General features: G+C 38.1%; 1 protein-coding gene across 2 annotated transcripts in view; it reads right to left on the bottom strand.

Annotated features, from left to right (window-relative positions):
* The window catches only part of LOC126161634 (trithorax group protein osa-like), a 98985-nt gene that overhangs the window by 68187 nt on the left and 3732 nt on the right, over positions 1 to 27066 (bottom strand). For both annotated transcript variants that reach the window (XM_049917594.1, XM_049917593.1), the window contains exon 3: positions 5397 to 5478. In XM_049917594.1, the coding sequence (XP_049773551.1) occupies positions 5397 to 5478 (82 nt within the window). The remainder of the gene's footprint in view (positions 1 to 5396; positions 5479 to 27066) is intronic.

Here is a 27066-nt window from a genome sequence, read left to right on the forward strand (position 1 = left end):
AAGCAGTGGCCCACAGCCTTCACTCAATGACAGAAAACAGCAGAGTTTGCGTAGAGTTGCCAGTGCTAACACAGAAGAAATCCTGCATGAAATGACTGTAGAAATCAGTAGGACATACGATGAATGTATCCATTAGGACGGTGCATCAAAATTTGGCATTAATGTGCTATGGCAGCAGATGACTTATGTGAGTGCTTTTGCCAACAGCATGACATTGCCTGCAACACTACTTCTGGGCTCGTAACTGTATCGGTTGGATCCAAGATGAGTGGAAAACCATTGCCTGGGCAGATAAGACCCAATTTCAGTTGGTATGTGGTGGTAGGATTCAAGCATGGTGGAGATCCTATGAAGCTGTGCAGCCAGACTTTCAACAGGCACTTTGCAAGCTGATGGTGGCACCATAATGGTGTAGGCTGTGCTTACATAGAATGGACTGGGTCTTCTAGTCAAAATGAACTGATCATTGGCTGGGAAAGGTTATGTTCAGTTACTTGGAGACCTTTTGCAGCCAAACAATAATGGAATATTTATGGATGACAATACACTCTGTCAGCAGGTCACCATTGTTCGCAACTAGTTTGAAGAATATTTTGGACAATTCAAGCAAATGATTTGATCACATTTATGGGACATAATGTAGAGGTTACTTAGAGCAGAAAATCCTGCACCAGCAACACTTTCTCAATTATGGATAGATGTAGAGGCAGCATGTCTCAACATTTCTGTAGGGAACTTTCAATAACTTGAGTTCATGTCACGTCGAGTTGCTGCATCATGTTGTGGAAAAGGAGGTCTGATACAATATTAGGAGGTATCCCATGACATTTGTCATCTCAGTGTATATACAGAGTCTTTGTTTTAACTTGGAACAACTAAATATCTCAGTAACCACACATTGTATGGAAAAAATGTTCCAGATGAAAGTTAATATTTTCAAAGGGGACATATGACTGTCACTTACTAATCTCCCCCTCCCACCACTTCTTTAATTGTAGATTCGAGTTCTACACCAAAAAATACCTCGAGTTTATCTGCAACAACTTTTTTCCATTCCTGGTCAGTGGTACTGTAATCAGCATGAGAGTTACGACAGTTGGAGGGAAGAATACATCAAAATCAGTCACCCTGCTGGCCTGCTGATGAGATTCGAGGGGACTCGCCAAAATTAAGCATCCTGATGGTGTGAGGACTCACTGAAATCAACCCCGAAGGGAACAGAAAACTACATTGTGTAAAAAGAAGTTTATTTGCCAGACTTTTAAATGTCTAGAAGTAAAAGTTTTCCTGAACAATTAAATTTGCAAAACTAGAATTTTAACAGTAACATCAACTGTTTAGAACAGAAGTTTACATTTTTACTGAAAACATTATGCATAATCAAATGGCTTGGTTCTCTATTGCAAAAACCGGAAGAATCAAATTTTGTCAATTAAGAGTAATCTATCACAGATTGAATATAATGTTTCTAGTAAACCCTATGTATTTTTGGTGTTGAATCCAAATATGGAGTGAAAATGGAGAGTTCCTATTTGAAAATAAAATGTGGACCTCTCCAATAGGGGGAGGGTTCGGTACAATTTTAGCACAGGTAAATGTCCCTCTTGAAAATATTAACTTTTGACCTGGAACATTTTTTTGGGTAATACTTATTTTTCAGGATATTTAATTGTTCCATGTTAAAACAAACACCCTGTAATATGGTAGTCAATGTGCTCTGGCAGGTTACTGAACACATGTGTACCCATGCATCTGGCTATTTACTGTACTAATGTTAACCCCTTCAAATCTTTGTGGAGGTTGTTTTTGTCCTATTGTTGCTGTCATACTTTTCACTATTTTTTGAGAAGAGATAAATACTGTTAATGACAAATGACATTAATGAATATGTTGTGAAGCAGCTATCAAAGTACCAAGTGTTTTGAAGAGGCATGTGCACTATGTTCTAGAACTAGGATAACACAAGATATGAATCTTATAACACACCTCTGCATTATGAGAATAATATTCTTTGAAGTTAAATTTTCATAACTCATTAGTCAATGGTAAAATATAGAATAATGTTTTTTTGCAAACCCTAGCTATTATTGGCATAGAATCCAAATCTACAATAAAAATGGAGGTTACCCATTTAAAAATAAAATGTTGATCTCCCTCAATAGGGCAGCAGTTACGTGTACTGCCAATACAACTGGACTAAGGCGCTTAATTAGCTCTAGGTAGTTGGTGTTCCAAACTATTTTTACAGATTATGGAATTCTACAGAGCACGCGCTGGACTTTATGTATTGAACTTTGTCAAAATTCAATGGTAATCCATATGTGATGAACCATTTGTTGATGCCTTTTTAGTAACAGGATTGGTGGAAGATCATTTACATAAAGCAGAAGCAGAGGATACAAAACAGAATCTGAATGATGATAAGTGATTGAAATGGAACTAATATGCTTTGCTTTCTGTCATTCTGTGAATCAGAAAATCATGTTTTCCTTTTTCATGAGGATAGTATGGTTCACAAAAGCAAAAGCTTTAATCGAGTCACAAAATATTGCCAATGATAGTAATTTCTGCTTTATTCTTTCTAGTATCCTATCAATGTAAATATGGCAGTGATGATGACAATGATGATGTTTGGTTTGTGGGGCGCTCAACTGTGTGGGAATCAGCACCTGTACAAAGTCCCAGTTTTTTCACACACAAATTTTTTACGCAGTCCAATCTAGCCATCATCATGAATGAATCCCTGGGCAGAGAAATTCCCCAACACGGCCGGGAGCCGAAACCGGGACCCCGTGATCCAGAGCCAGCAATATTGGCCACCAGATGTCGAGCTGTGGACTAGTATGGCAGTGACTTTTGAAATCCAAACTGTTTGCTACTTAATACATTTTCTTGCAATAAGTGTGTATGAAGTAACTGTACATGATCTCCAAAAATTTTGAAAATACTGGCAGTAATGAGATCAGTTGGTAATTCTTTACTAATGCTTTGTCTTGCTTTCATGAAGTGGTTTGATGATAACCTGTTTAAGTCCCTCTCTGAGTAGTTTTACACTACAAAAACTACTCAAATTCACTAAGAAAAGTTATTAGAAATCAAGGACAATGCACATAATGTCAGAAGTCATAATCCTGACAACAGACTTAAAGTTACATGGCATATAGTGAAATGAGAGACAGGACAACCAACAACAGGCTAGGATAACATCACTATTGAGCTGGATGGTAGGGCTGTAAATGATGAATCACAGGTACCATATATATTTCATAATCATTTCTTAACTATAGTAGAAAGTATAGGAACAAACAGTTCAAAAGAAAAATCACAGCAGTATACTGAAAAAGCAGCTCTCATAAAATTTAGTCATATGAATTTATAAATTAACAAAATTATATATGGTCTCAAAACAAAAACTCATCTGGTTTGGATGGTGTTTTTCCAATACAGAACAGAAGATTTGTTCCCATATAATAAGCCCTGTCTTATCTGAAATATGTAATGCATCACTAACTCATGACATTTCAGAGAGACTGAAATATGCTGTTGTTAAACCCCTCTTTACAAAAGGTGACAGGAGAAACATCAGTAACTACAGACCTGTTTCACTGTTGACATTTTCCAAAATTTTTCAGAAGGTGATGCATTTAAGAACAGTAACTCACCTATCTCACCTGAGTAAATGTAATATTCTAAGCAAATCACAGTTTGGATTTCAGAAGAACTGCTCTACTGAGAATACCATTTAGAAATAGGCAACGCACGGATGAAGTAATATCTAACCAAAAGGTGCTGAACATGCTGCCCAATGCAGCATTCTTCACTTCAATGGCTGCTTCACAGTCTGTGCCATCTGGATCCTTCCTAACAACATCAGCTTTTCTAAAATGTGCAGATGGGAACTCTCCCTACAATATATCCTATGTTCCTGCATCCACCCCTGGGCTCAACCTTTGTTAGTCCCTGTCCTTCACCTCTTTCTCCTCCTCCTCTCCTTTTCCACTCCCTCTCCCCCATCCTTCCTCCCCTCATCTAATTTCCTGACCGCACCTAGCTACCCTACCCTATTCCCACGATGTCTCTGCATGCTCCCACAAGTAGCTCTTAAATGTACCCCACCCCTACCATGTTATCCCTAGTCCTCCCTGTCCCTGCCTCCCCCTCCCCCCCCTTCCCCTACCTAGATTGCTTCTCCCATCACATGTTGTTGCTTGCAGCCTAGCCTCAGTGCTCAGAGAAGTGTTCTTTTGTGTGTGTGTGTGTGTGTGTGTGTGTGTGTGTGTGTGTGTGTGTGTACTTCAGACGAAAATTTTTGGCTTAAAGGTCACATGTATAGCAGTCTTTTTTGTTGTGCCTGTCTGTGACTCAGCATCTCTTCTAAATGATAGGTGGAAGTCTATCCTTTTTATAATACTGCCATTACTCCATCCTGAATTTTCAATTGTTTGTTTAACAAATTGGGCACTCTGACTACTGCTTCACAGTGCATTTATTCCCTCATGAGTTTGTTGTACATAATCCACTACAGTGATTAAAATGTCTGCCAGAGAGCAAAGTAAAATTTGGAAAGGAATGGAACAAGTTTCCCCTAGACAACTCCTTTTATCCTGTAGAATTATTTCCATTACTGTAATGCACAAAAGTTGTGGGTATGGATTACTAACTCACACCTGTATATTTAATAATACGAAAAAAAAAGACTTATAAATGTTCAGCTTGTAGTCAAATTTACAAATTAATTTGCAGTGTGAATGTAAAGTGACTTGTTCCACATCATTACGATTTATTGTGTGAATAATCCATGGAGCATGAAACTAACTGGAAAGTACCATTGTGATAACATTTTTTTTACATAAGTAACTCCATATCTTACTAAGTTTAGGTGAATAATATTTCCATTTAGTCCGGCTGCAAACACAAACATAGAATAAAGTTTAGAAATGGTTTTGGTGAATTAGAAGCAACTAAATACATACTGGGAAAAATTTAATGACTGGAGAAATATCTACAATAACACAAAAACATCATGGGCACACACCTAGACCTTACAAAGGCTGTGGGGAGTGGTGGGGGATTTTAAGCAAATTATGTTTACTGTTTAACAAAGGACTTAAGTTTTTAGATTTGAGACTTGACATCATACTGTCATTTTGCCACTGATTTGAATTCACCTGCTGGAGCTTCAATTTTATCAATAATAATACAGTGAATTAAATATTGAAGCCAAGGATCTTGACATACTTGCAAGTTTATTGTCAATACGCATCTGTTCATACAGAATACTTTTAAACACATGCTTCAGTAACTGCTCATAATTAGAGGCAAAAAACAATAATACTGTCTTACAGTTCTGAAAAAACAACAGTACCAGCATTGAAAAAACAACAGTACCAACTTACAGGCAAAATTGCTTGGATGTTCTGATTGGCATCGGCAATGGACGCAAGGTACACCAGATTACGGTGTAGTATTTGCTGGTATCTAAGGAGAAAAAAAGATACAAAAAGTCACTGTAACTGTACACAAAATGGAAACTGATTAAATATTTTACAAGACATTTGATTTTTCATATAAATCAAAGAAAATCAAAACATCAGTGATTACAATAAAATACACTCCAGAGAACCTGCAATGCTTGTGAATGTAGATAGTAGAAATATGAAAGTTTCCCCATAACAGCCAAGTTTGCAAATACAAGTTGTAAAATGTAATTCTGATACTGGATAACTGTGGCAGTTTTATTATTCCATGTTCTTTACAGGCCCACAAAAATATTTACAAAGAAACATGCTGCAAAATTAATTATAGTTTACTTAGAAATCAGGGCACAACTTTTAGTTTTCGCAAATGTACCTGTGATAAACTTCAGTCACAGGCAAATGGCAAAACCACTAGCAAATGGTAAGGCTTGTTTTTACAGTCATTGTAAATAATGTTAGATCCTATATTGCGATGTTTCATTGTGTTGATGGTCAAAGTGGTGACTTCCCACTGTACTTTAAAAAAAAAAAAAGAAGATGGATGAAGCCTACCCATCAAGTATGCAAAAACATCAGGTACATGATATGCCACTCTGAATAAAAAAAGTGGGAGATATTTTTTAAAGGCTATGAACACACGATTGACAAGCAAACTCTTGGCCAACAATGGATAAATTCACAACAGGATCTTGAATTTTTAAGAGAACACAGCACAGAGCTTCATATGAAAACAAAAACAATTTTACAAATCTCTTACTGGCTGGGCACAAAATCAGCTTCCACCAATAAGATTATGCAGGGCATGAGTAGCACACACAACTGCTTATAAAAATTGTAACATGATTACAAAATGTGTATAAATCAGAAGTACTATTAATAATGCCTGATTAACAGTCATCTTATAAAAGAGTATAATGGCAGTATACTTATGTTCAGCTAAGAATTGGTTTTAGAAGCAATAAATTATGCATATGACACTGGCTTGGTTATGGGAGGTTGACTAAACCTTTATGCTTTAATATTTTCCGCAAACTATTATCAGTCTATACTAGTTTCTTTCTCTAGGGATTATAATTTTATTGATTTCTTTAGTAGAAATGAAAGGTAACATGAAATTGCTTAAATGTTTATGCTATGTTTCTTGATATGTGTAACAGAGCTTTTTTCCTTTGGATATTACTGTATTAGTATTCTCTGAAGTGCTTAGAAATCAGTCATTGAAAATTAATGTTATCAGCTCCACATAGGCTATAATACATTTGACTTCTTCAAAATCAAGCAAAACAAGTCAGTTTGCATGCTGTATGTACATGGCTTGTAAGTGGTTATGGCTACATGTTCACTTTTGAAATAGTGATATATTTGTTTTTACACATGTTATTAATATCCAACTAAAAAAATTCTTCTAGAGAATAGTGTCCAGAAAAAATTATTTGCAATTAGATTTTTACTTTGCTTTAGTCCTTATCAGATAGTATCATGTTATTGGGCAAATGACCAGAGATTTTTCCTGCTGCACACTGAATGCCTTCATGAGCTACTGACATCTACATCTACATCTACTTGGATGCTCTGCAAATCACAACTAAGTGTCTGGAAGAGAGTGCATCGAGCCACCTTCACAAAATTCTCTATTATTCACTCTAGATGAGTATGCAGAGAAGACTAACACCTATATCTTTCCGTGCGAGCTTTGATTCCCCATATTTTATTATGATGCTCATTTGTCTCTGTGTAGGTCGGTGTCAACAAAATATTTTCACTTTTGGAGGAGAAAATTGTGATTGAAATTCCTCGAGAAGACGCCACCATAATGAGAAACACCATTGTTTTAATGATGTACACCCCAAATCCTGTATCAGCTTTAGTAACAAGTAATGACTGTTGAAATTTCTTCTAGTTACTGATTATTTATGATAATCTTAATAAGCAAATATAAGGTGTGCAACCCAAAAGTTTCCAGAATGTATGTGCAGTTGGTGAAGTCTAGCTTGTACCATGAAACGCCACCAGTTGGCACATAATACATCCTTTGAGAGTTAGTAGTACAAGCAGTTTTGTGCTAAATGGTTGCTTTTAGTTTTAGTGTACATTTCTCCATTCTCTTGAGTTGCGTGTCTTGCAATACTAATGATGGCGGGTGACTGTGATCAATGAGTGAGCATAACCTTTTGTTTCAGACTCAGAAAAATTTCTACAAAACATATGACAAGCTGAAGCAAGCATTTGGGGAAGACATCTTAGATCATAGACAACTTATGACTGTCTTAAACATTTTTAAGATGGCAGAACACAGTCTGATGATGATCCCATTCAGGATGGCTGTCAAGCAGTATTACTCCTGAAAATTTCACTCCTGTGTGGAATACAGCAGTGATGGAAAATCATATGCAAACCATAAAGGACATATATGCAATGTCAAGAGCCCATCTTATGTGACATGTCAGGTGATTTTTGTCTGACAAAAGCAGGGTAGAAGCACCAACTCCTCCACCATGGTAATACGAGGTCATGCACTGCGTTGATCACAAAGGAGTTTCTCCCGAAAAACAAGATGACAGTTAACAGTTTTTGTTGTTGCTGAGCAACAGGCATACAATAATTTTTACATGAACACTCCACCATTTGACTGGATTGACATTTACTTAATTACGACCCAGGTTTCACCCTTTTATGCTATTTTCAAGTGATTAAGTTTCTGTCATTAATGTATATTGTAGGACATACTCTGTGTAAAATCGAACTGGTATCCCATCAGGTCCAGCGGCCTTTCCTCTTTTGAGCGATTTTAATTGTTTTTCTATCCCCCTGTCATCTATTTCGATATCTACCATTTTGTCATCTGTGCGACAATCTAGAGAAGGAACTACAGTGCAGTCTTCCTATGTGAAACAGCTTTGTAAAAAGACATTTAGTAGTTTGGCCTTTACTCTGTCATCCTCTGTTACAGTACCATTTTGGTCACAGTGTCCAGACATTTTGTTTTGATCCACCTACCGCTTTGACATAAGACCAAAATTTCTTAGGATTTTCTGCCAAGTCAGTATATAGAACTTTACTTTCGAATTTGTTGAACGCCTCTCGCATACCCCTCCTCACACTACATTTTGAATTGTGTAATTTTTGTTTGTCTGCAGGGCTTTGGCTATGCTTATGTTTGCTGTGAAGTTCCCTTTGCTTCGGTAACAGTTTTCTAACTCTTTTCTTGCACCACGGTGGCTCTTTTCCATCTCTTATGATCTTGCTTGGCACATACTCATCTAATGCATACTGTACAAGAGTTTTGAACTTTGACCACTGATGCTCAACACTATCTGGACTTGAGATAAAACTTTTGTGTTGAGCCATCAAGTACTCTGAAATCTGCTTTTTGTCACTTTTGCTAAACAGAAAAATCTTCCTACCTTCTTTAATATTTCTATTTACAGCTAAAATCACTGATGCTGTAATTGCTTTATGATCGCCGATTCCTTTTTCTGCGTTAACTGTTTCAAATAGTTCAGGTCTATTTGTCACCAGAAGGTCTAATATGTTATCGCCACGAGTTCCATGAGTTGGTTCTCTGTTTAACTGCTCAAGGTACTTTTCAGATAATGCACTTAAAAAAAAAATAAAAAAAAATTCACTGATTCTTTGTCCCTGCCACCCGTTATAAACATTGGAGTCTCCCAGTCTATATCTGGTAAATTAAAATCTCCTCCCAAAACTACAACATGGTCGGGAAATCTAACTGAAATATTATCCAAATTTTCCTTCAGGTGTTCTCCCACAACAGCTGCTGAGCCAGGGGGCCCATAGAGACATCCAATTACCATGTTTGAGCCTGCTTTAACCGTGACCTTCACCCAAATTATTTCACATTTCAGATCTCTGTCAATTTCCTTCGATACTATTGCACTTTTTATTGCTATATACACGCCTCCCCCTTCACTGTCCAGCCTGTCTCTGTGGTATACATTCCAATCTGAATTTAGAATTTCATTACTGTTTACATCTGGTCTCACCCAACTTTCTGTCCCTAGTACTATGTGACCGTTTATTAATGATAGCAGTTCTGGGACCTTTCTATAGACGTTCCTGCAGTTTACTATTACCACATTAATATTGTCATTCCCTGTTGCATTTTGTCTACTGCTACCTTGCTGCATCTCAGGAGGCATCTTGTCGGGCCTAGGGAGGGAATTCTCTAACCTAAAAAACCCACATGTGCACTCCACACGTACTCCGCTACCCTTGTAGCCAATTCCTGTGTGTAGTGCACGTCTGACCGATTCAGGGGGACCCTAAATTTCTCCACCCGATATCGGAGGTTAAGAAATTTGCACCCCAGATCTCCGTGGAATTATCTGAGCCTCTGGTTTAAGCCTACCACTCGGCTCCAAACCAGAGGACTACGATCGGTTCTGGGAACGACCCGACACTACAAATAGTTATCTCCGATTCCACCCCGCGAGTGAGGCTTTCTGCCTTCAACAACTGACTGTATGAACTGAGGATGACCTCTGAACCCAGAAGGCGGGAGTCATTGGTGCCGACTTGAGCAACAATTTGCAGTCAAGTGCACCCAGTGTTCTCTATATCTGCCGGCAGGGCCTCCTCCACATCTCGGACGAGACTCTCCGGAAAGAAGACAGAGTGAACACTGGCCTTCTTCCCCGACCTTTCCGCTATTTCCCTAAGGGGCTCCATCACCGGCTTAGCATTGGAGCTCCCAATCACTAATAAACCCCTCCCCCTGTGTGCCTGCTCGGACCTTGCTGAAGGAGCAGCCACATGTCCACTCACAGGCAGAGTGGGCGGTGCCACATGGCCAGCCTCCACATTGACCCTCCGCCTCAAGCAACGTGAACGCTGTTGAACCCGCCACTCCCCTTGGGGAGCAGGTGACCCAATCGCGCCTGGTACCCGCGAAGATGTCTCGACAGCAGGGACCGTGGGTGAAGCATGTAACACCCGGGGTGTACCATGCGACGCACCAGACTCCCCACTGCCGCTACACTCTGAGGCACCGAGCGGGGTGGCGCAGTGGTTCGACACTGGACTCGCATTCGGGAGGACGACGGTTCAATCCCGCGTCCGGCCATCCCGATTTAGGTTTTCCGTGATTTCCCTAAATCACTCCAGGCAAATGCCGGGATGGTTCCTCTGAAAGGGCACGACCGACTTCCTTCCCAATCCTTCCCTAATCCGATGAGACCGATGACCACGCTGTCTGGTCTCCTTCCCCAAACCAACCAACTCTGAGGCAGCAGCCTGAAGATGGCTGACCGTGGCCATCATCATGTTCAGTTGTTCACAAACAGTGGCCACCTCCTCCTGCATCTGTACACAGCAGTCACACATCCTATCCATCCTAAGAAATCAACAACTTACTGTAGAGAGTTAAGTAATCAATTTTTAACTAGACTACTAATTCACTAAAGGTGGCTGATAACTGACTAACTGTGGTTACTAGACACTTCTTGTTGGAAACATTGAAAATAAACACTAACTGTCTCTGGACTGTATTCAAAACGAACACAAAATCTATGGAACACTATTACTAGTACCCAAAAATTAAAGTTTCCTAAATGAAAAAACACACGGAAAAAGAAGTGACAAGTAAGAAAATACTCCTTTATATAAGACACACCTGTTTCTTCATCTAGTTCACAGAAAATATATATCCTGTCTACTTCTTTTAGCTGTCCTTTGTACTTAGTAATAATTGTTGACAGAACTACATCATGAAATAGCATTTTCAATGTGGATACCCTCGAAAATGTGAGCTTTCAAACTATATGTTCTAAGAATTTTCAGAGATACCATTTCAGAATGTTTCATAGGATAACTTTTCTCACACTCACAACTGACAAAACCGTAATCATCCCAATTGATTGTTAGAGGATTAAAGTCTCTTCCAATGATGACAGTTTGATTGGCGAATGTATGTACTAGCAGGCCAAGGTTTTCTTTGAAATTGTCAGTACCATCTTGAGGCATGTTTAGTTGGCAAAAAGGCACCCATTCCTAAGTTTTTTCCCATCTTAGATACTTAGTCTTGGCAAAATGATCTCACAAAATGTTTTAATTCCCATTTTCATGAATTTACTCTGTTCTACTACAATGGATACACTTCCTCTTTTCTCACTACCATACCCTTTGGATGTGTTAATTCATTGCTATCGATTCTCATCTTTAATCACATCTGTAGTATTGTGTGCGCTCCACACCCTGGCACTTCGTAGTGAATGCTTTGGCAGCTGATCAGTAACATTCTTATAGTCTCATGGGTGTGTGATGTTTCTTTGGGTCTTCATCACCTAGTTCCATTTATTATACTGTTGCCATTATGTGCACTGGATGGAGAACAACCAAATAAAAACCCTTGTACGCATCCCAAACACTTGTCAGTTACATAGGTTGTAGTTCCTGCTGTATAGTGCAACAATGAGCCCTGCCGTTCTCAAGCCTATGGTACAAGTCTACGAAGTCAGAGCCTAGTATGTAACAGAAGCTTTAAAGTCTCTACTTCAACCCTTCCACTACGTGCAGAGCTAGGGCAGCCACAATCAGTTCTGAGGACAATGCTGCACACTAAGAGGTTTGCTGAAATTCTATGAGCAATGCCGGATTTCTCAACCTATTCTGGCAGTTGCATACAGCGCAAGCTGTGGCTGCTCTGTTTGGTCGATGGGACTGGGAAGTACTGTACCATCCACCATACTCCCCAGACTTAAGTCCTTGTGACTGATTTGATTCTGAAGATGAAGGAACCACTTCATGGCATTTGCTTCAGAACTGTTCCAGAGATTTGACAGGCAGTAGACCGCTCCATTTGCACAATCAACAGAACAGGCTCTGCTAAAGGTAGTACGCCTTCCACATCGCTGGCAACGAGTTCTACACAATGCTGGTGACTACTTTGAAGGACAGTCACAGGTGCAAACATTTAACTCTTTTGTATTGGTTGTGAGTAAATAGGTGCCACTATTTAAGTTCCAACCCTCGTATAATGAGTGCACAAGAGTTCAATATGCATTATTCCTTTGGTTGTTGAACAGCTGTCAATTTTTCGTCCAGGTTTCACTTATCTATGTTAGTACTGGCTGCATCTACATCTACGACTTCATATATACTTCACACGCCACACCCACATGGGTAGCCACGCATGTTAATCTGACCACTTCTGGGACGGAGAGGTATGCCGGCCCCCACACTGAATCTGCCTGGTAGGTTAACAACAAGGGGTCAGTGTAGTGGCCAGCCTAGATGTTGTTTCCCACATCCTAGTAGGTGAATACTGGGCTGGTTTACATGTTTTGACTCTGATAATATGCAAATATTTAGAAAACCTCACACTTGCACGCAGAATTTACTCTATACATAGACATACTGAGTACAGTGTTTCTGCCCTGTGGGGTGAATAGGAGACTGATGACCTTGGCTATTTGGTCTCCTTAAACACTTACTCAGTATCAGCATCATATGGTGCATAATGGAGGGTTCCTTGTACCACTAATAGTCATTCACTTTCCTGCTGCATTTGTAAATGGAACAAAGGAAAAATGGGGTTCTACATGACTCTACACGAGCCCCAATTTCTCTTATTTTGTCTCTGTGGTCCATCAGCAGAATGTGCATTGGTGGCAATAGAACTGCTCTGTAGTCAGCCAAAATGACAGTTCTCTGAATTTTCTCAATAGTGTTTTGTGAAAAGAACATAAGTCACCCTCCAGGGATTCCTGATTGAGCTCCAAAGCATCTCTGTAAAACTTTTGTGTTGATAGAACCTACTAATAATAAAACTATCAGCATATCTCTGAATTGTTTCAATGTCCTTCTTTAATCCAACCTGGTGGGGATGCCAAACACTTGAGCAGTCAAGAATGGATCACACAAGTGTTCTACATGTGCTCTCCTTTACAAACGAGCTACATTTTCCTAGAATTGTACCAATAAACTGAAGTCAACCACTCATCTTCCCTACTATTGACCTTATGTGCTTGTTCTATTTCACCTTGCTGTGCAATGTTATTTAACTGACTTGACTGTGCCTGGCAGCACACCACTAATAGTATTGAAACATTACAGAATCGTTTGACCTACTCATCTGCACTAATACACTTTTTTCAACATTTAGAGCTAGCTGTCCTTCATCAACCAAATATATATATACTCTGTCTAAATAATCCTGTATCATCCTACAGAGTCATTCCATGTCAAATTAACACACTTTAAATAAAAATTTTACCTCACCCTCTCAGATTTTGCTGAAAGTTGGTATACTTACAGTGGGTGCTGAAACTAAGAAAAATACCAAATTTCAATTTTTTACCTCAAATCATTCCTGAAATATGGTCATGTAAACTTTTCAAAAACTGGCCAAAAATGTGTGAACGGACTTTTTTTAAATTGCCCTAGGAGCTGCCCTAATTGAGCTAGAGAACTGGGAAAGGTGTCATTTTGCAGCATTTTTCATGCTCTTTCCAGTGATAGACAAAAAAACATAGCTTCTAATTAATAACGTTTTTCAAAATGGTAATTAATATTTTGATTTAATATTTTTACAGAAAGTACATAATTGAAAATTTTCAAAATATTTCCATAACTACTTCATACTGTTGTAAATCACATGGCAAAATATAAATGATGGAATCATTGTCAAAAAAAAAAAAAAAAAAAAAAAAAAAAAATATTCCGGACTCTTGTTTTTCACTAATGGCCCTAGTTTGACCAAACTGACCTTTAATGTAGTACGTCAGTAGAGGACCGTATACATAGGGCTTGATGTCTGTACAATAATTCAGAGACTGGAGCCATTGTTGAGATGATGTAGTCTGCATTGTTACCTTCTACGGCTTTGTGTGCCTACATTATTGTGCACTATGGTTTTAGTGCAAATCAACTGTTACCTCTTGTGTTGACCAGTCTGTATCTATTATATTTAATAGTTCATTTTTAAGTAAATCTATACATTGAAGGACAGTTTATAAGTGGTTTTTGTATAAATATGGAACCAAGTAAAAAGTGCAGTGCTGTAAGAGTACAGTGTTGTAATCCATTGAAGAAGTCAAATCATTTTATTAGAGACAGAAAAAAACTGAGAAATGTCACAACATGGATGCCCAAATTATTTCCTCAAACACCAAGTGGTGCCAAGATTTGTGATAAATGTAGGAAAGATGTAACCAAATTGAAAAATACACCAGAGCCCATCACTGATGAAAGTGTTGAAGAAGGATCTTCTGGATCAAAAATAATCATCCGAGACCAAGACCCTGAACTTCACTCCAACTTCAGTAGCTGTTAAAACATTTAACACAACACTTCAAGAACTAGTCCCCAATTGACAAGAGAAAACTAACATCTAGGCATTACGCCAAATCAAAAGTGAAGAAAATCTCATCAATGATAAGTAAACTTTTTGTTGCTTCTGAAACTTCTTCGTCAGATACTGATATTGATGAATCCGTTCTTGAAAATTTTAAAAGACACTTTAAAAATTCCATAAGTAGAGCAAAAAAACTAATGATTCTTACAAGTTTACCTGAAAAGTGGAGTGTCAGGAAAATAATGAGGGAATTTAATGCTCCTAATTACATTGTTTGGCAGTCCAAAAAAATTTTGAAAGAGAAAGGATTCATGGATGGTCCAAACCCAAAACCAGGGAAGTGTTTACCAACAGAAACTGTCAAAACTGTACATTCATTTTATGAAAATGATGAAGTTAGCAGGGCAATGCCAGGTATTAAAGATTGTGAGACAACTACAGAAACAAGTGGAAATAAAACAAAAATATCAAAAAGACTTATTTTGTGTAACCTTAAAGAAGCTTACAAGCATTTTAAAGACAAATTTCCTAACATAAAAATAGGTTTCTCTAAATTTGCTGAGTTGAGACCAAAACATAGTGTATCAGCTGGCCGCAGTGGCACATACACACTATCTGTGTGTGCACAACTCACCAAAACATAAAATTAATGATAGAAAATGCCAAACTAAATACAGTAATAAACAGCAGCTTAAACAATTATAAGCAGTGCATTGCAAAAATGCTTTGCAACCCATCATCAGTTGACTGCAACATGGGAAACTGTGAATACTGCCCAGGAGAAATTGTCATACGTAAAATTTTAAAAGACTCTTTTCATGAAAACTTAATTGAACATCATGGACCAGAACTATTATGTAAATACTTGTACTTATGCATACTTCATTTCAGTTTGTAGTTAAATGCTCAATTTCTTGTTTTTTTATATCAGTTAATATACTGTTAGTGAAGTTGTATGAAATTAAAATAAGCAATCAACTTAATTATAAAATATGCTGATTAGTTTTGGTTTAATAAGGTGATGTTTTGATATTTCTAATACTTTTTTTACTTACCTTTCAGTATATTTTAAAGAAATTCCTGTTTGTTAAAGGTCAATTTGGTCAAACTAGGGCCATTAGTGAAAAACAAGAGTCCGGAATAAATTTTTTTTAACAATGAACACATCATAATTCCAGATTTATATTTTGCCATGTGATTTACAATAGTATGAAGTAGTTATGGAAATATTTTGGAAATTTTCAGTTATGTACTTTTTGTAAAAAAAATTAAAATTAAATCAAAATATTAATTAGTATTTTGAAAAAGGTTATTAATTAGAAGCTTTGTTTTGTTGTATATCCCTGGAAAGAGCATGCAAACTGCTACAAAATGACACCTTTCCCAGTTCTCTAGCTCAATTAGGGCAGCTCCTAGGACAATTTAAAAAAAGTCCGTTCACACACTTTTGGCTGGTTTTTGAAAAGTTTACATAGCCATATTTCAGGAATGGTTTGAGATAAAAAATTGAAATTTGGTATTTTTCTTAGTCTCAGTGCCCACTATAAGTATACCAATTTTGAGCAAAATCTAAGAGGGTGAGGTAAAATAGGTGTCTTGATTTGACATGGAATGACTCCACAGTCACTCAATGACAACACTTTCCCATACACTACACTGTCATCAGTAAACAGTCCCAGACTGCTGCTCACCTGCCCTATCCATCAGATCATTTATGTATACAAGAATAAGAGGACACACAGGTTATAAATTTTCCGTTTAATGCATACTGGGAATTTACTTTTGAATACAGCATTCAGTTTCCCACATGAACTCCAAGTCCTCCTGTTTGTTTTTTTTAAGTGTCCATCTGCTTGTTATTTTCATGTGTCCAAATTATAAAAAATTGTCAGTTGTTTCTGTAAGTTCATTACTGATCTTTACTATTTTCCTACTGGTATACTGATTGTACCTTATGTTGTCTTTACTGAAGTTAATCTTCAGGCCAATTTCTAACTTGGTCAGTTCAATTCCTCCATCTTTTGCTGAAGTTCCATTGGATTTGAAGCAAGCAGAGCAGTGTTATCTGTAAAGCAATGATGGTTTGGATAAAATATGCTGTCCCTGCTTGAAAGCAGATTAATGATTTGAAGATCTCTTCCAACATGGCAGAAAAGTGTTTAATCGAAATGGAGTTATGTCGCATAACTCCTTTCACAATTCCTAACTTTTCACTCTCTTGATGTAATTGGAAGCTGTCACCTAGTTGCATATATTATTCAATAAACCAATGTAGGCAGAATTTGGTCTTTGGTTTTCAGTCGCTGAAAATGTTATTGTGACAAAGTCAAACAGTGTCATACAGCCAACACCCATACAAAGTGACATCTGATATTCTTTGCTTCTTTCTAAGACTTCACTGACAATCTGCAGATATACCCACTTCTAGAGATAATTGTTCCTTCCCCAGTTAAAGTCTTAAATTTTTCTAGGTAATTAGTATGGATTTTTTTGTAAAAATCTTGTATTCCAATGAAAACAAGGCCAATGGGGGCCTGTAGTCCTTCACAGTTTCCTTTCTCCATTTCTTATTGATTACAAAAATTTCAGCATTTTTAACTATAGCACTATTTCAACTACCTGATATCCTTTTATACACCCATAGTATAAACGGCAGTGCAAAAATTCCAATTTCATCATTTCTCCCCCTGTTTTTATCATTTCACTATTATCCCATCATTTCAAGGGGTTTTCCTCTTCCCAAGCACCAAATTGCTTACAATCCTAAATCAGCTAGTAAAATTTCTGGAATAAACTCAATCTCAGAAGTCTATTATCTAGGATTAGTTTCTACAAGCGTACTATATAGATTTCTTTAGAAAACTCAAACAATTTTTGTATAGCTTCCTGGTTCATTATAAGAGTGACATCTGACATTCTGATTGGTGTAATATGACGTTTATATGCCTGTTTTCTTCTCATTATACATTATGGTTGTAATTTAACTTCTACTACTTGAGCCAGTGTGGATGGAGAACTATTTACCTTATGGTTACCCAACTTAACAGGAATGATGTTCAGACTGTACGCTCCACGTTTTGCACTGTCAGTAATGTAACTGTCATGACTTGACATCAGGCACTGGTACTGGTAAGGGATGTAGGGTTGAAATCCAGCCATCAGTGTGCATTACAGTTGCAGAACTCAACACATACCTGGACAAGGTGAGCAGGGCTTTACTTATATAAGGGCTGTTCAAAAAGTAAGATGAATTTTCAAACTGCGCAGAAAATGTACATGTGATTATTGTTCTTTTTTTCTGTTATGTTGGTACACATGTCCCGAACATACGTTCACAGTTTCAAGTGTACAGCATATTTTGTTTGTTTGACAGAGAAAAAAAGTTGGATGTGTTTTAGCGTGCTCGATGATTTTTGATTATTATAAAAAATGGAGCAAAAAATTTGCATCAAATTATGTGTGAAAAATGGAATCAAGTGTTCTAAAACAGTTGACAGTGTCATACGGCGAGTCTGCTCTGACTGAGAAGATGCAAATGACGAAATTTGTTCTAGACGCTCCAGCACATCAACAACAGATGATAATGCTGAAGTTGTAAAGAAAATTGTTTTGGAAAATTACCATAAGAGAATTTCTGAGGATGTTGGCATATCGGTTGGCTTGTGTCACGCAATTTTTTGCACATTAGACTTGCGTCACTGAAGTTTGTTCCAAAAGTTTTCAATTTTGATCAGAAGAACCGTCACATGAGCATCACTCAGGAGCTCCTGAATGACATCAATGATGATCCTGATTTGCTCAAAAGGTTCATAACTGGTGACGAAACATGGGTTTACGGTTATGACAGTGAAATCAAAGTTCAATTGTCTCAATGGAAGCATCCTGGAGAGCCAAGACCAAAAAAAGCATGCCAAGTTTGATCAAATGTCAAAGTTTTGCTCACTGTTTCTTTCCAATTACTGTGGCATAGTGCATCATGAAGTTTTGCCTTAAGGTCGTACTGTCAATGAAAAGTATTATCTTGACGTTATGCACCATTTGTGAGAAGTAATACGCAAAAAACGACCTGAATTGTAGAAAAACAATTCATTTCTTTTGCAGACAGATTTTTTGGCCAAAAACAACACGACAATCATGCCTCAGCCACCATATTCATTGGATTTGGACCCCTTCTACTTTTTCCTGTTCCCAAAACTGAAGAGACCTATGAAGAGCAAAGATTTTCAATGATTGAGGAAATAAAACTTGCATCGCTGGAAGTACTTAAGGCAGTACCAAATAGTGTTTATAAGAAGTGTTTCAAGGATTGGAAGAAGTCTTGGCACAAGTATATTGTATCTGTGGGGCATTACTTTGAAGGGAACAACAGGAATATTGAAGAATAAATAAATATTTTTTCATAAAAATATAGTCACCTTACTTTTGAACGCATGCCTCATATAGCTATTTTATCAAAACAAAGCAGCAATATTGCTGCAGCACTTCGCAAGTATCAATGTGTTAAAGGAATATAAGGGGGACCTCTTTCCACACTGGCATTCTAGAACTTGATTTGAAAGTTGACATTAACTGACGACTTGGCAACTGCTCGAAGGGGGCGGGGGGGGGGGGGGGGGGGGGGCAGCCAATTGCACCAGGCACCAGAAACTGTTAAAGAAGTTACCGTCTCCATGGCTGAGAATGTTGGAGGCAATTTGTGATTTTCGAGCAGTGCTCGAGCTTGTCACAAAGCTGAACATTCCATGGCCCAAGGTTAGAGATGTGCTGCAAACAACTGTGAAATGGTATCCATACACACTTCACATTACTCTCCAACTTTGCCATGAGATGTAGCTTTTCGAGCAGATTTTGCTCACTTGTTTTTTGCAAGGGCTGAAGTTGACAACTTGTGGCCTTGTAACATTCTGTGGGTTATGAAGCACACTTTACTCTCACTGGGGCGGTGAACTGTCACATTTGGGGATCGTCATTGCCAATGAACACTCATGAAGTTCCCCTGCTTAGTGAATGTGTCACACTGTGTTTGTGTGCTTCATGGCACAGTTCACGTTTGGTCATTTTTCTTGGAGGAACTCAAACCACAAGGATCAAGTGCATGCAGTGCGAACAGCATACATTCCTGTGATCTGCTTCGCGAACATGTGAACCTTACTCTACGCGAGAGAGGTATACTGGACTCAATTGTTTTGATGCTCAGTGGAGCTACATCTCACATTGCTCATGAGGTTGCTCCGTTACTCCATAAAACAATTAGAGAAAACCAAATAATTAGCCAATTATCCCAAACTGCATGACCACAAGAGCACCAGGTATGAACCCATGCGATTTCTGGATGAGAGGAAGCCTGAAGGGCAGGGTTTATCAACAGGACACCAACAAATGTTGGAGGGTAAAGATGAAAATAGCAAGGGAGGCAGCCAACATCCCACCAGAGATGTTTCAGGCAGCAGTGGAGTAATTTCTAGTGCGGTTCAAGGCTGTCATGGATGCAGACAGTGACATTTGTAATCTGGAACATACACCAAACATGGTATGCAGTTGTTTGTTCCCCACTCATATGGAAATTAAATTGCGTTTCTTACAATGGTTTATTTGTTACCTCTCTTCCGCAAGTTCTTACAAATGTTTCCACAAAGTTTAATTGTCCTATGGTCGCTCTTTTTACATGGGTGAGCCTCTCAAGTAGCGAAAGTTCAATTATCACCACCTTGTACTTCTGTTGCTCTGTATTATATCCCTTACAATTCTCTCTTTATACTTTCTGACATACTTCTGTTAACGTTTCCGTACAGTTTTGTTTAGTTCTGACAGTTCTACCTGACTTCCATTATCATCTACTTTGAATTGTTTTCTCATCTTTGTCAGCTGTCTTTTTGTTAGTTTCTCGTAACTCCTGCAACATCTGCAGTTGTTTCCAGAATAATATTTGATAAAGCCTCCTTTCTCATATTTAAGTCTACAGTGTCTTCATTATCTAGAGTTTCAAAAGTATTTGTTAATTTTAGAAGATATTCTTCAACTTTTACATCTCCCCCTTTTTTTTTTTTAACCAATAAAACTGGATTTGCGGTTAATGTGTTTAGTTCTTTCTAACTCAGTATCTAGCTTTACTTTGCACCTCATCACTAAGAGATCGTGCACTGGATTAAAACTGATACACTCTGTACAATTTGGTTCTTGTTTGATAGTACACTGTCAATCTTATTCTTAATTCCTTTTGATCCATTTCAAGTCCATTTTCTGCTTGGGTTTTTTCTTGAAAAATGTGTTTGAAACATACATTTCGTCTTGCTGTTCATGATATTGATCCAATGTTCCCCAATAAAGAGTCATTTTCAACTCGTTCTCTATTTTTACACTATTTCTTATTGTATATTGTGAATTACTTTAATTCTCTTAATTCCTCATGAAGATGTTCGACTTGCTTGTCAAGCTAAGGGATGGATGCGCTACAAACATGTACTATTTTCTGTATTTTTTATTTATATTTAGTACCATTCTTTATTTTTTGTCCGAGATTGTGTCAATATCAACAATTTGATCTTTAATTTTGTTATGGGGGAATGCAGGTTTTCTTGACAAATTTCACAGATGAATCTTCTTGAGTTATCAGTCGAGGTGCCCCAGTGCGTTTGAGGGGTCCAGATGCTGAGTCCTGGTGCTGCCTGTCTATTCCACCCAAAGCCTTTGCTGTCTCCACATCGAGACATACCTGACTTATTTCTGTTAACATGACATGACATGCAGAGCTCAGTTGGAAACTGTTGTCTCAACTGAAAAGATCTGTTCTTGCAAAAGGTTACATGCAGATGCTGTAACTCTGTGTACCAAGGTGTTGGGCAAGATTTGCATTGCACTGAATAGTGGAACCTATTGTTATTTAGATACTGGTTCATGTATGCCTTCCTACTGTAGACAGATTGTCCCAAACTGCCATCAGTGTTGTTCTTTTTCATACAGTCTAGGAATGGTAGACATCCAGTTTCTTCCGCCCCCAGGGTAGACCCTGTAATCTACCCCTCCTTCTTTGATGTTCCTACTGTCCACTATGGTGAAGTCTTTTCTGAAGATTCAAGAGGAGCAAGATTTGCAATAAACTTTTTACTTATCTTTTCTTGCACAGTTGACCCCAGTTCTTCATGTCTAGGGGCCTGATTCTTGAAGCTGAATTTCTCACATTTTAAGTTCTCATGGTTCAACTGAACTAAATGATTTTGAAAAATGCCATTGCAGAATTTTTGTTTTTACGTTAATTTAATTTAATTTTACCATATCATGCTGCCTTTTGAACTTTTACATTAACAAAGCCGAAATTCTATAAGGTTCATTCAAATGAAACCTGGTCAGTGTGTCTACCTTTGCCTTACATGTGACACCATGTAACTGCGCGTATAGTGACGCCATCTATTGGTAGGGAGACCGACGCGTGGGTACCGTTTGATGTTGCATAGCACTAATGTTGTCTCACACCGAAGAGAAGGTGGTCACACAAGTTACCATCCACTACCGAACATGTAGGCGAGTAAGCAGGAACAATGAGGGGTGATTCGATTTTTGGCAGTGGAGGGAGTTGGAGGCCATGAAGTGTATTGACGAATGAAGGCTATGTATGGTGAGCACGGCCTGAGTTGTTCTAGTGTTGTGGAATGGCACAAACGATTCATTGAGGGGTGTGAGTCACAGGAAAATTATGCTCGTCCTGGAGAGGCTCATCGTGTCATCACACTGGAAATGGTTGCTGAAGTGAATGCTTTAGTCTTGGACAACTGCAGAATCACTGTGGATGAGATCCATTGGTTACTGGGTATTAGCGGACATTGATTTGCAATGGACGATGAAGTGTGTGACGGGGTACACGCCTGGATCTGACAGCAGCCTACTAGCTTCTTCAAGGATGGAATCGACTGGCTAGTGTTGCAATGGGATAAATGTGCCAACAGTCTTGGTGACTATTTTTGAGTATGCGTACTGTGTATAACTACATTTTTGAGTTAATAAAATTGTTACCATCACTTTACACTAGTAATCGGGATTCATTTAAATGCCCCTTATACATTGTTCGGCCAAAATATAAAATATGTCCAATCACATCAGAGGAATGCTTGAAACTCCTTCACTCTGCGGTAATAACAATATTCCGATGAGTTTACAATTTTTCTTGACAAATGAATTTCTGTTAGGTTCAATTATTATTTTATAAATGAATCCAGAAAAAAACCATGATAAACAGTACTAAATTGTGTAATTAATAACAGAAATTTTAAGTGTGCCAACTAATTCATGATTTTAAATGTTCCTAAAAACACAATTTTAACTTTACATTCACAGCTAGTACATATCAATTGTAACAACAAAAATAAAGTAATTCCTTTTCATAAATTTTATGCTTGAAATATGACATATTGTGTATAAAATTTTTCAGAGAAACAGCTGAGGTAACACTGACCTGTCCAAAATTCGAAAAATATTACTGGTATTGACTACTACTGTTGAGGAAAAGTAACACTAGAGGAGAATGTCCCTTTACAACCTGAGATTGTCATGTATGCTGTCAAGGTGGCACAGGAATTCTTGTAGGTCTTCTTCACCAAGAGGCCATATTTCAAAGGTGTTGTCCGCATTTCTTTCTCGAGAACTGTTTCCTCAAGGTGTTCTGTACATAAGTTAGCAATGCCTAGTGCTAGAGGGGAACGCTCTGTGACCCATCTATCTTTTCACAGGACTTTCCAACCAGTTTGGAAATGGATTGTGGTGAGTGCGTATCAAAATAGTTTCACACTGTCACTGCTGAAGTGACACGCTAGTAACTCTAGGGAATCTTCTCATGGGTATCATTTTGCCATGCCAATGTGTCCTGGGATTTGGTGATCAAAGAGGCAGTGAAAATAAGAGTACTTGATGATGTTGTCAACAAGGACAGTACTTAAAAATGAATTACACTGCAGGAAACACTGCAATTGTGGCTGGTTGCAGAATTTCCTACAGTGTAATTTACAGAAACTGCTGCAGTGTTCTCTAACCAAAATGGATGTAATAATGTAGTTAAAACTTAGCTCTGCATGGAATGTGGTGTTAACAAAAATACATCAGCGGTCTGCTGACATGAAAGTAATGGAGGCAGTGGATGGAATAGACAAGCAACAACAGGACTCAACAGCTAGAACCCCACTCCTGAATGCAACATTTCTCCCAAAGGCATACAATTTTCTCACCAGGAGTCTGCAGCCTAGTGACTAGCCTATAAACAAATGAACTGGACATGGACCCACCTGAAGATAACAAACAGGAAACTTGTCAAAATGTTGCAACAACACAACTCCTCAGCTCAGCTGATAACCCCAGCTGACAACCCAAGAAGATTTAATCAATTTAATTTTCTTGTCAATAATAAAACACATTCTTGAGTACCTGCCATTGTACACACCTCTTTAGTACAGGACATTTCCTGACTGCAGCTGTATCTGATCCTCTTATTTTCTTTGCATCTCTGATACCCCAATGACACACCACATGATGTTATTTAGTTACGCTTCCAGTTCCAGTAACCTATTTACCTTTCTAAGTGCCCTGCAGTTTATGGTCAGTATAAGGAATGAGCAGTATCAGTCAAGTTTCCCTTGGTCTAGATATTTTGCTTTAACCAATCTTTATGTAGCAAGGTGTGGGTGTGTAAGTAGCTTGGCATCCTTTTTGTTGCGGATACACTGCATTAGTTCCCACAGCCCACTTCTTCCAACATATTCTATCAGAGGCCAAGTTACAGACATCATATGAACTTACATGTAGCAACAAAGCTTCCAGCAACCCTAATCATGGTACATGAGTTTGCCAAGCCTGAAAACGTGTTTGTGAGATACATGTCTAGTGTTAAAATTGGGAAGAGTGGAGCTCACAGCAGTTTTAACCAACTACAATAGCTTCTATACTTTACTTAAAATAATTTTGTAATTGACGTTTTGGCATGTAAATCATAGTTCTTTTCTGGACAACACGTGTTCTTGCTGTGTTGCCTGTTTTGTTGCATTGGCTACATGCCACTAACTCCTCCTCCCTCCGCCTCTGCAATCTGTTGATCATAAAATTATTTTAATTGAAGTATAAAATATGGGGGTGGATATCCACATACTCACTTTGCACAAATATGCCAGGAAAGCAGAATCATATTATGGTTAGTCTGTTTCAGTCAATTTTCTACTGAAGAAAGTAAATTGGTCTGTATGGGAGATTGCAGATGTCTACTCTCCATTCTGTCTTCTGTGCAATTTGGAAATTTGCCCTTCTGTATTTGTTCACAAACTGAAGTCTGGATTGCTCTCACTTATGGTGTGTAGGGTTAAGCTGCACAGATGGAACATGGGATTGGTGAAACACACTTTGTCTCACTCACCTGCTGGGACCTGCCTGGCATAATATGCCCTACCAATGGTCATGTTATGGCCATTGTACCTCTCAGTTTCATGTAAGCAGCAAAACAATCCATCCAAAACGTAAATACCCCAATAAGGTGGTATCCCCAGGAGAAGATCTAATTAATATGAAATGCCTTACCAATAATTTAATTACATGGATACCCCAAGCCTGGGATGTCCATCAAACACTCAGTTTGTCTTGTGTACAGGTGAGGGAGCACATTTCAACATTGGAAACTCTGGTCAACATGTACACAATCAAGTTTGACAAAAAGACATAAGATGACCATAGGCCTCTCTCTATTATTATCTATGAAATGATTGCCTTCAATGAATATTGTTCCATATTTTGAAGAAATAAAGATAAGTTCTCTTTTCAATATTGCATTTTTGTCCTTTAACACTGACTGAAGTAAATCAGATCCATCCACCCCCTTAAAAGATTATATACTATAAACTACTTTAAATATATTTTCTAAAAGAAGTAATAGTACTTTAAGCTAAATGGGTGCACACAGGACAGATTTCAACAAATTCTTGTGAGTAGATGTCAATACTGTTGAAATGTGCTATTACATGGCAGATAATTGCAAAGTAAGTTTTTTTTTTCTTCCTTTTAGACTTTGGTATCATGGTTTGAACTTGCAAAAAGAAGCTCACTAAATCAGAAGGCCGAAGAGCCATGAAAGCAGTAAGAGATGTTGTCTCTCTTAGAACTGCTGCATATCAATGTGGGATGTATTATTCTGCTTTTCTTGACAAATTAGGAAACAGTAGAGCAGTTGACATTTAGCAAAGATACAATAATCAGATACCAACAGCATTAAATTGGTATTTTGTTGTCATACAAGTCACCAATTTTTCACTGCAAATGAAGAACATGAGCTTTATGATTAAAAATATGAACAATGGAAAACAAGACAGCTTGAATATAACAATGCACTTAAGCACACAACATAGTTGGGATGTGCCTAACTAAAATTGCAGGAATTGTCTGGATCAAGGGTTTCATGAATCAGTATCAACAGTTCCTCTCATGAAAACCTGAAAGCACTTTTCACGGAATTATTTGGCTATTATGAATAACCTAACTGTTCAGATGTTTTCACAAGAGACTAAATAAACAGGGCGTGTCAGCACAGCAATCACAAACTTTCAGGATAGATAGAGTATACCAAATTAATGAAAACTCTCATAGCAATGCATGGTTGGAAATGCTTTCCTGGCGTGGTACTGGTAGCATTAAACACAAGAAAGTAGGGACATGAACTGGGTGAGACAACATGTTTATTATCCTTAGCTGGGTTTCTGAGTGATGGGGGCCGCTCACATTAAAGCCTTGATGTATCGTCAACACAAGATCGGCCGGTGTGGTCCGGTGCATTGGCCACAAAGATTGCCAGACCTCACTTGCCTTGACTGTATCCTCTGGGGATATGTATGGTTAAAAGTACTGCAAAACCTGCACCCATTATGGCAGCTGCTGAGGCATATCAGGAGATGCTCTATATTTTCCTGAATATCAGATCTTACATATGCTGGAGATGCAGGGCCTGCATCACACCTCCTTTGATGACTACTGTTTCTGTTTTTGTTCTTATTTCCTGGTTTCAGTAACACTGAGCATAATAATCATTTCTTCTCATCCTGTTTGTGTCCTTCCTTTCTTGTGCTTTGTGTCATCACTACAGTGCCAGGGAAGTGTTTCCTACCTTGCATGGTTATTTCATTTTCCATCATAGTAGGTGTACTCTTTCTAACCAGTAGAACCTGAATGTTTTGATTGGTACTCTGCATGGTGAAGTGAATAACACAGCTGGACAGGAGCATAGTGCAACCATGGAAAACAACCATGGAAGACAAAGCC

This window comes from Schistocerca cancellata, chromosome 2 (assembly GCF_023864275.1).
Source record: "Schistocerca cancellata isolate TAMUIC-IGC-003103 chromosome 2, iqSchCanc2.1, whole genome shotgun sequence".
Classification (NCBI taxonomy): domain Eukaryota; kingdom Metazoa; phylum Arthropoda; class Insecta; order Orthoptera; family Acrididae; genus Schistocerca; species Schistocerca cancellata.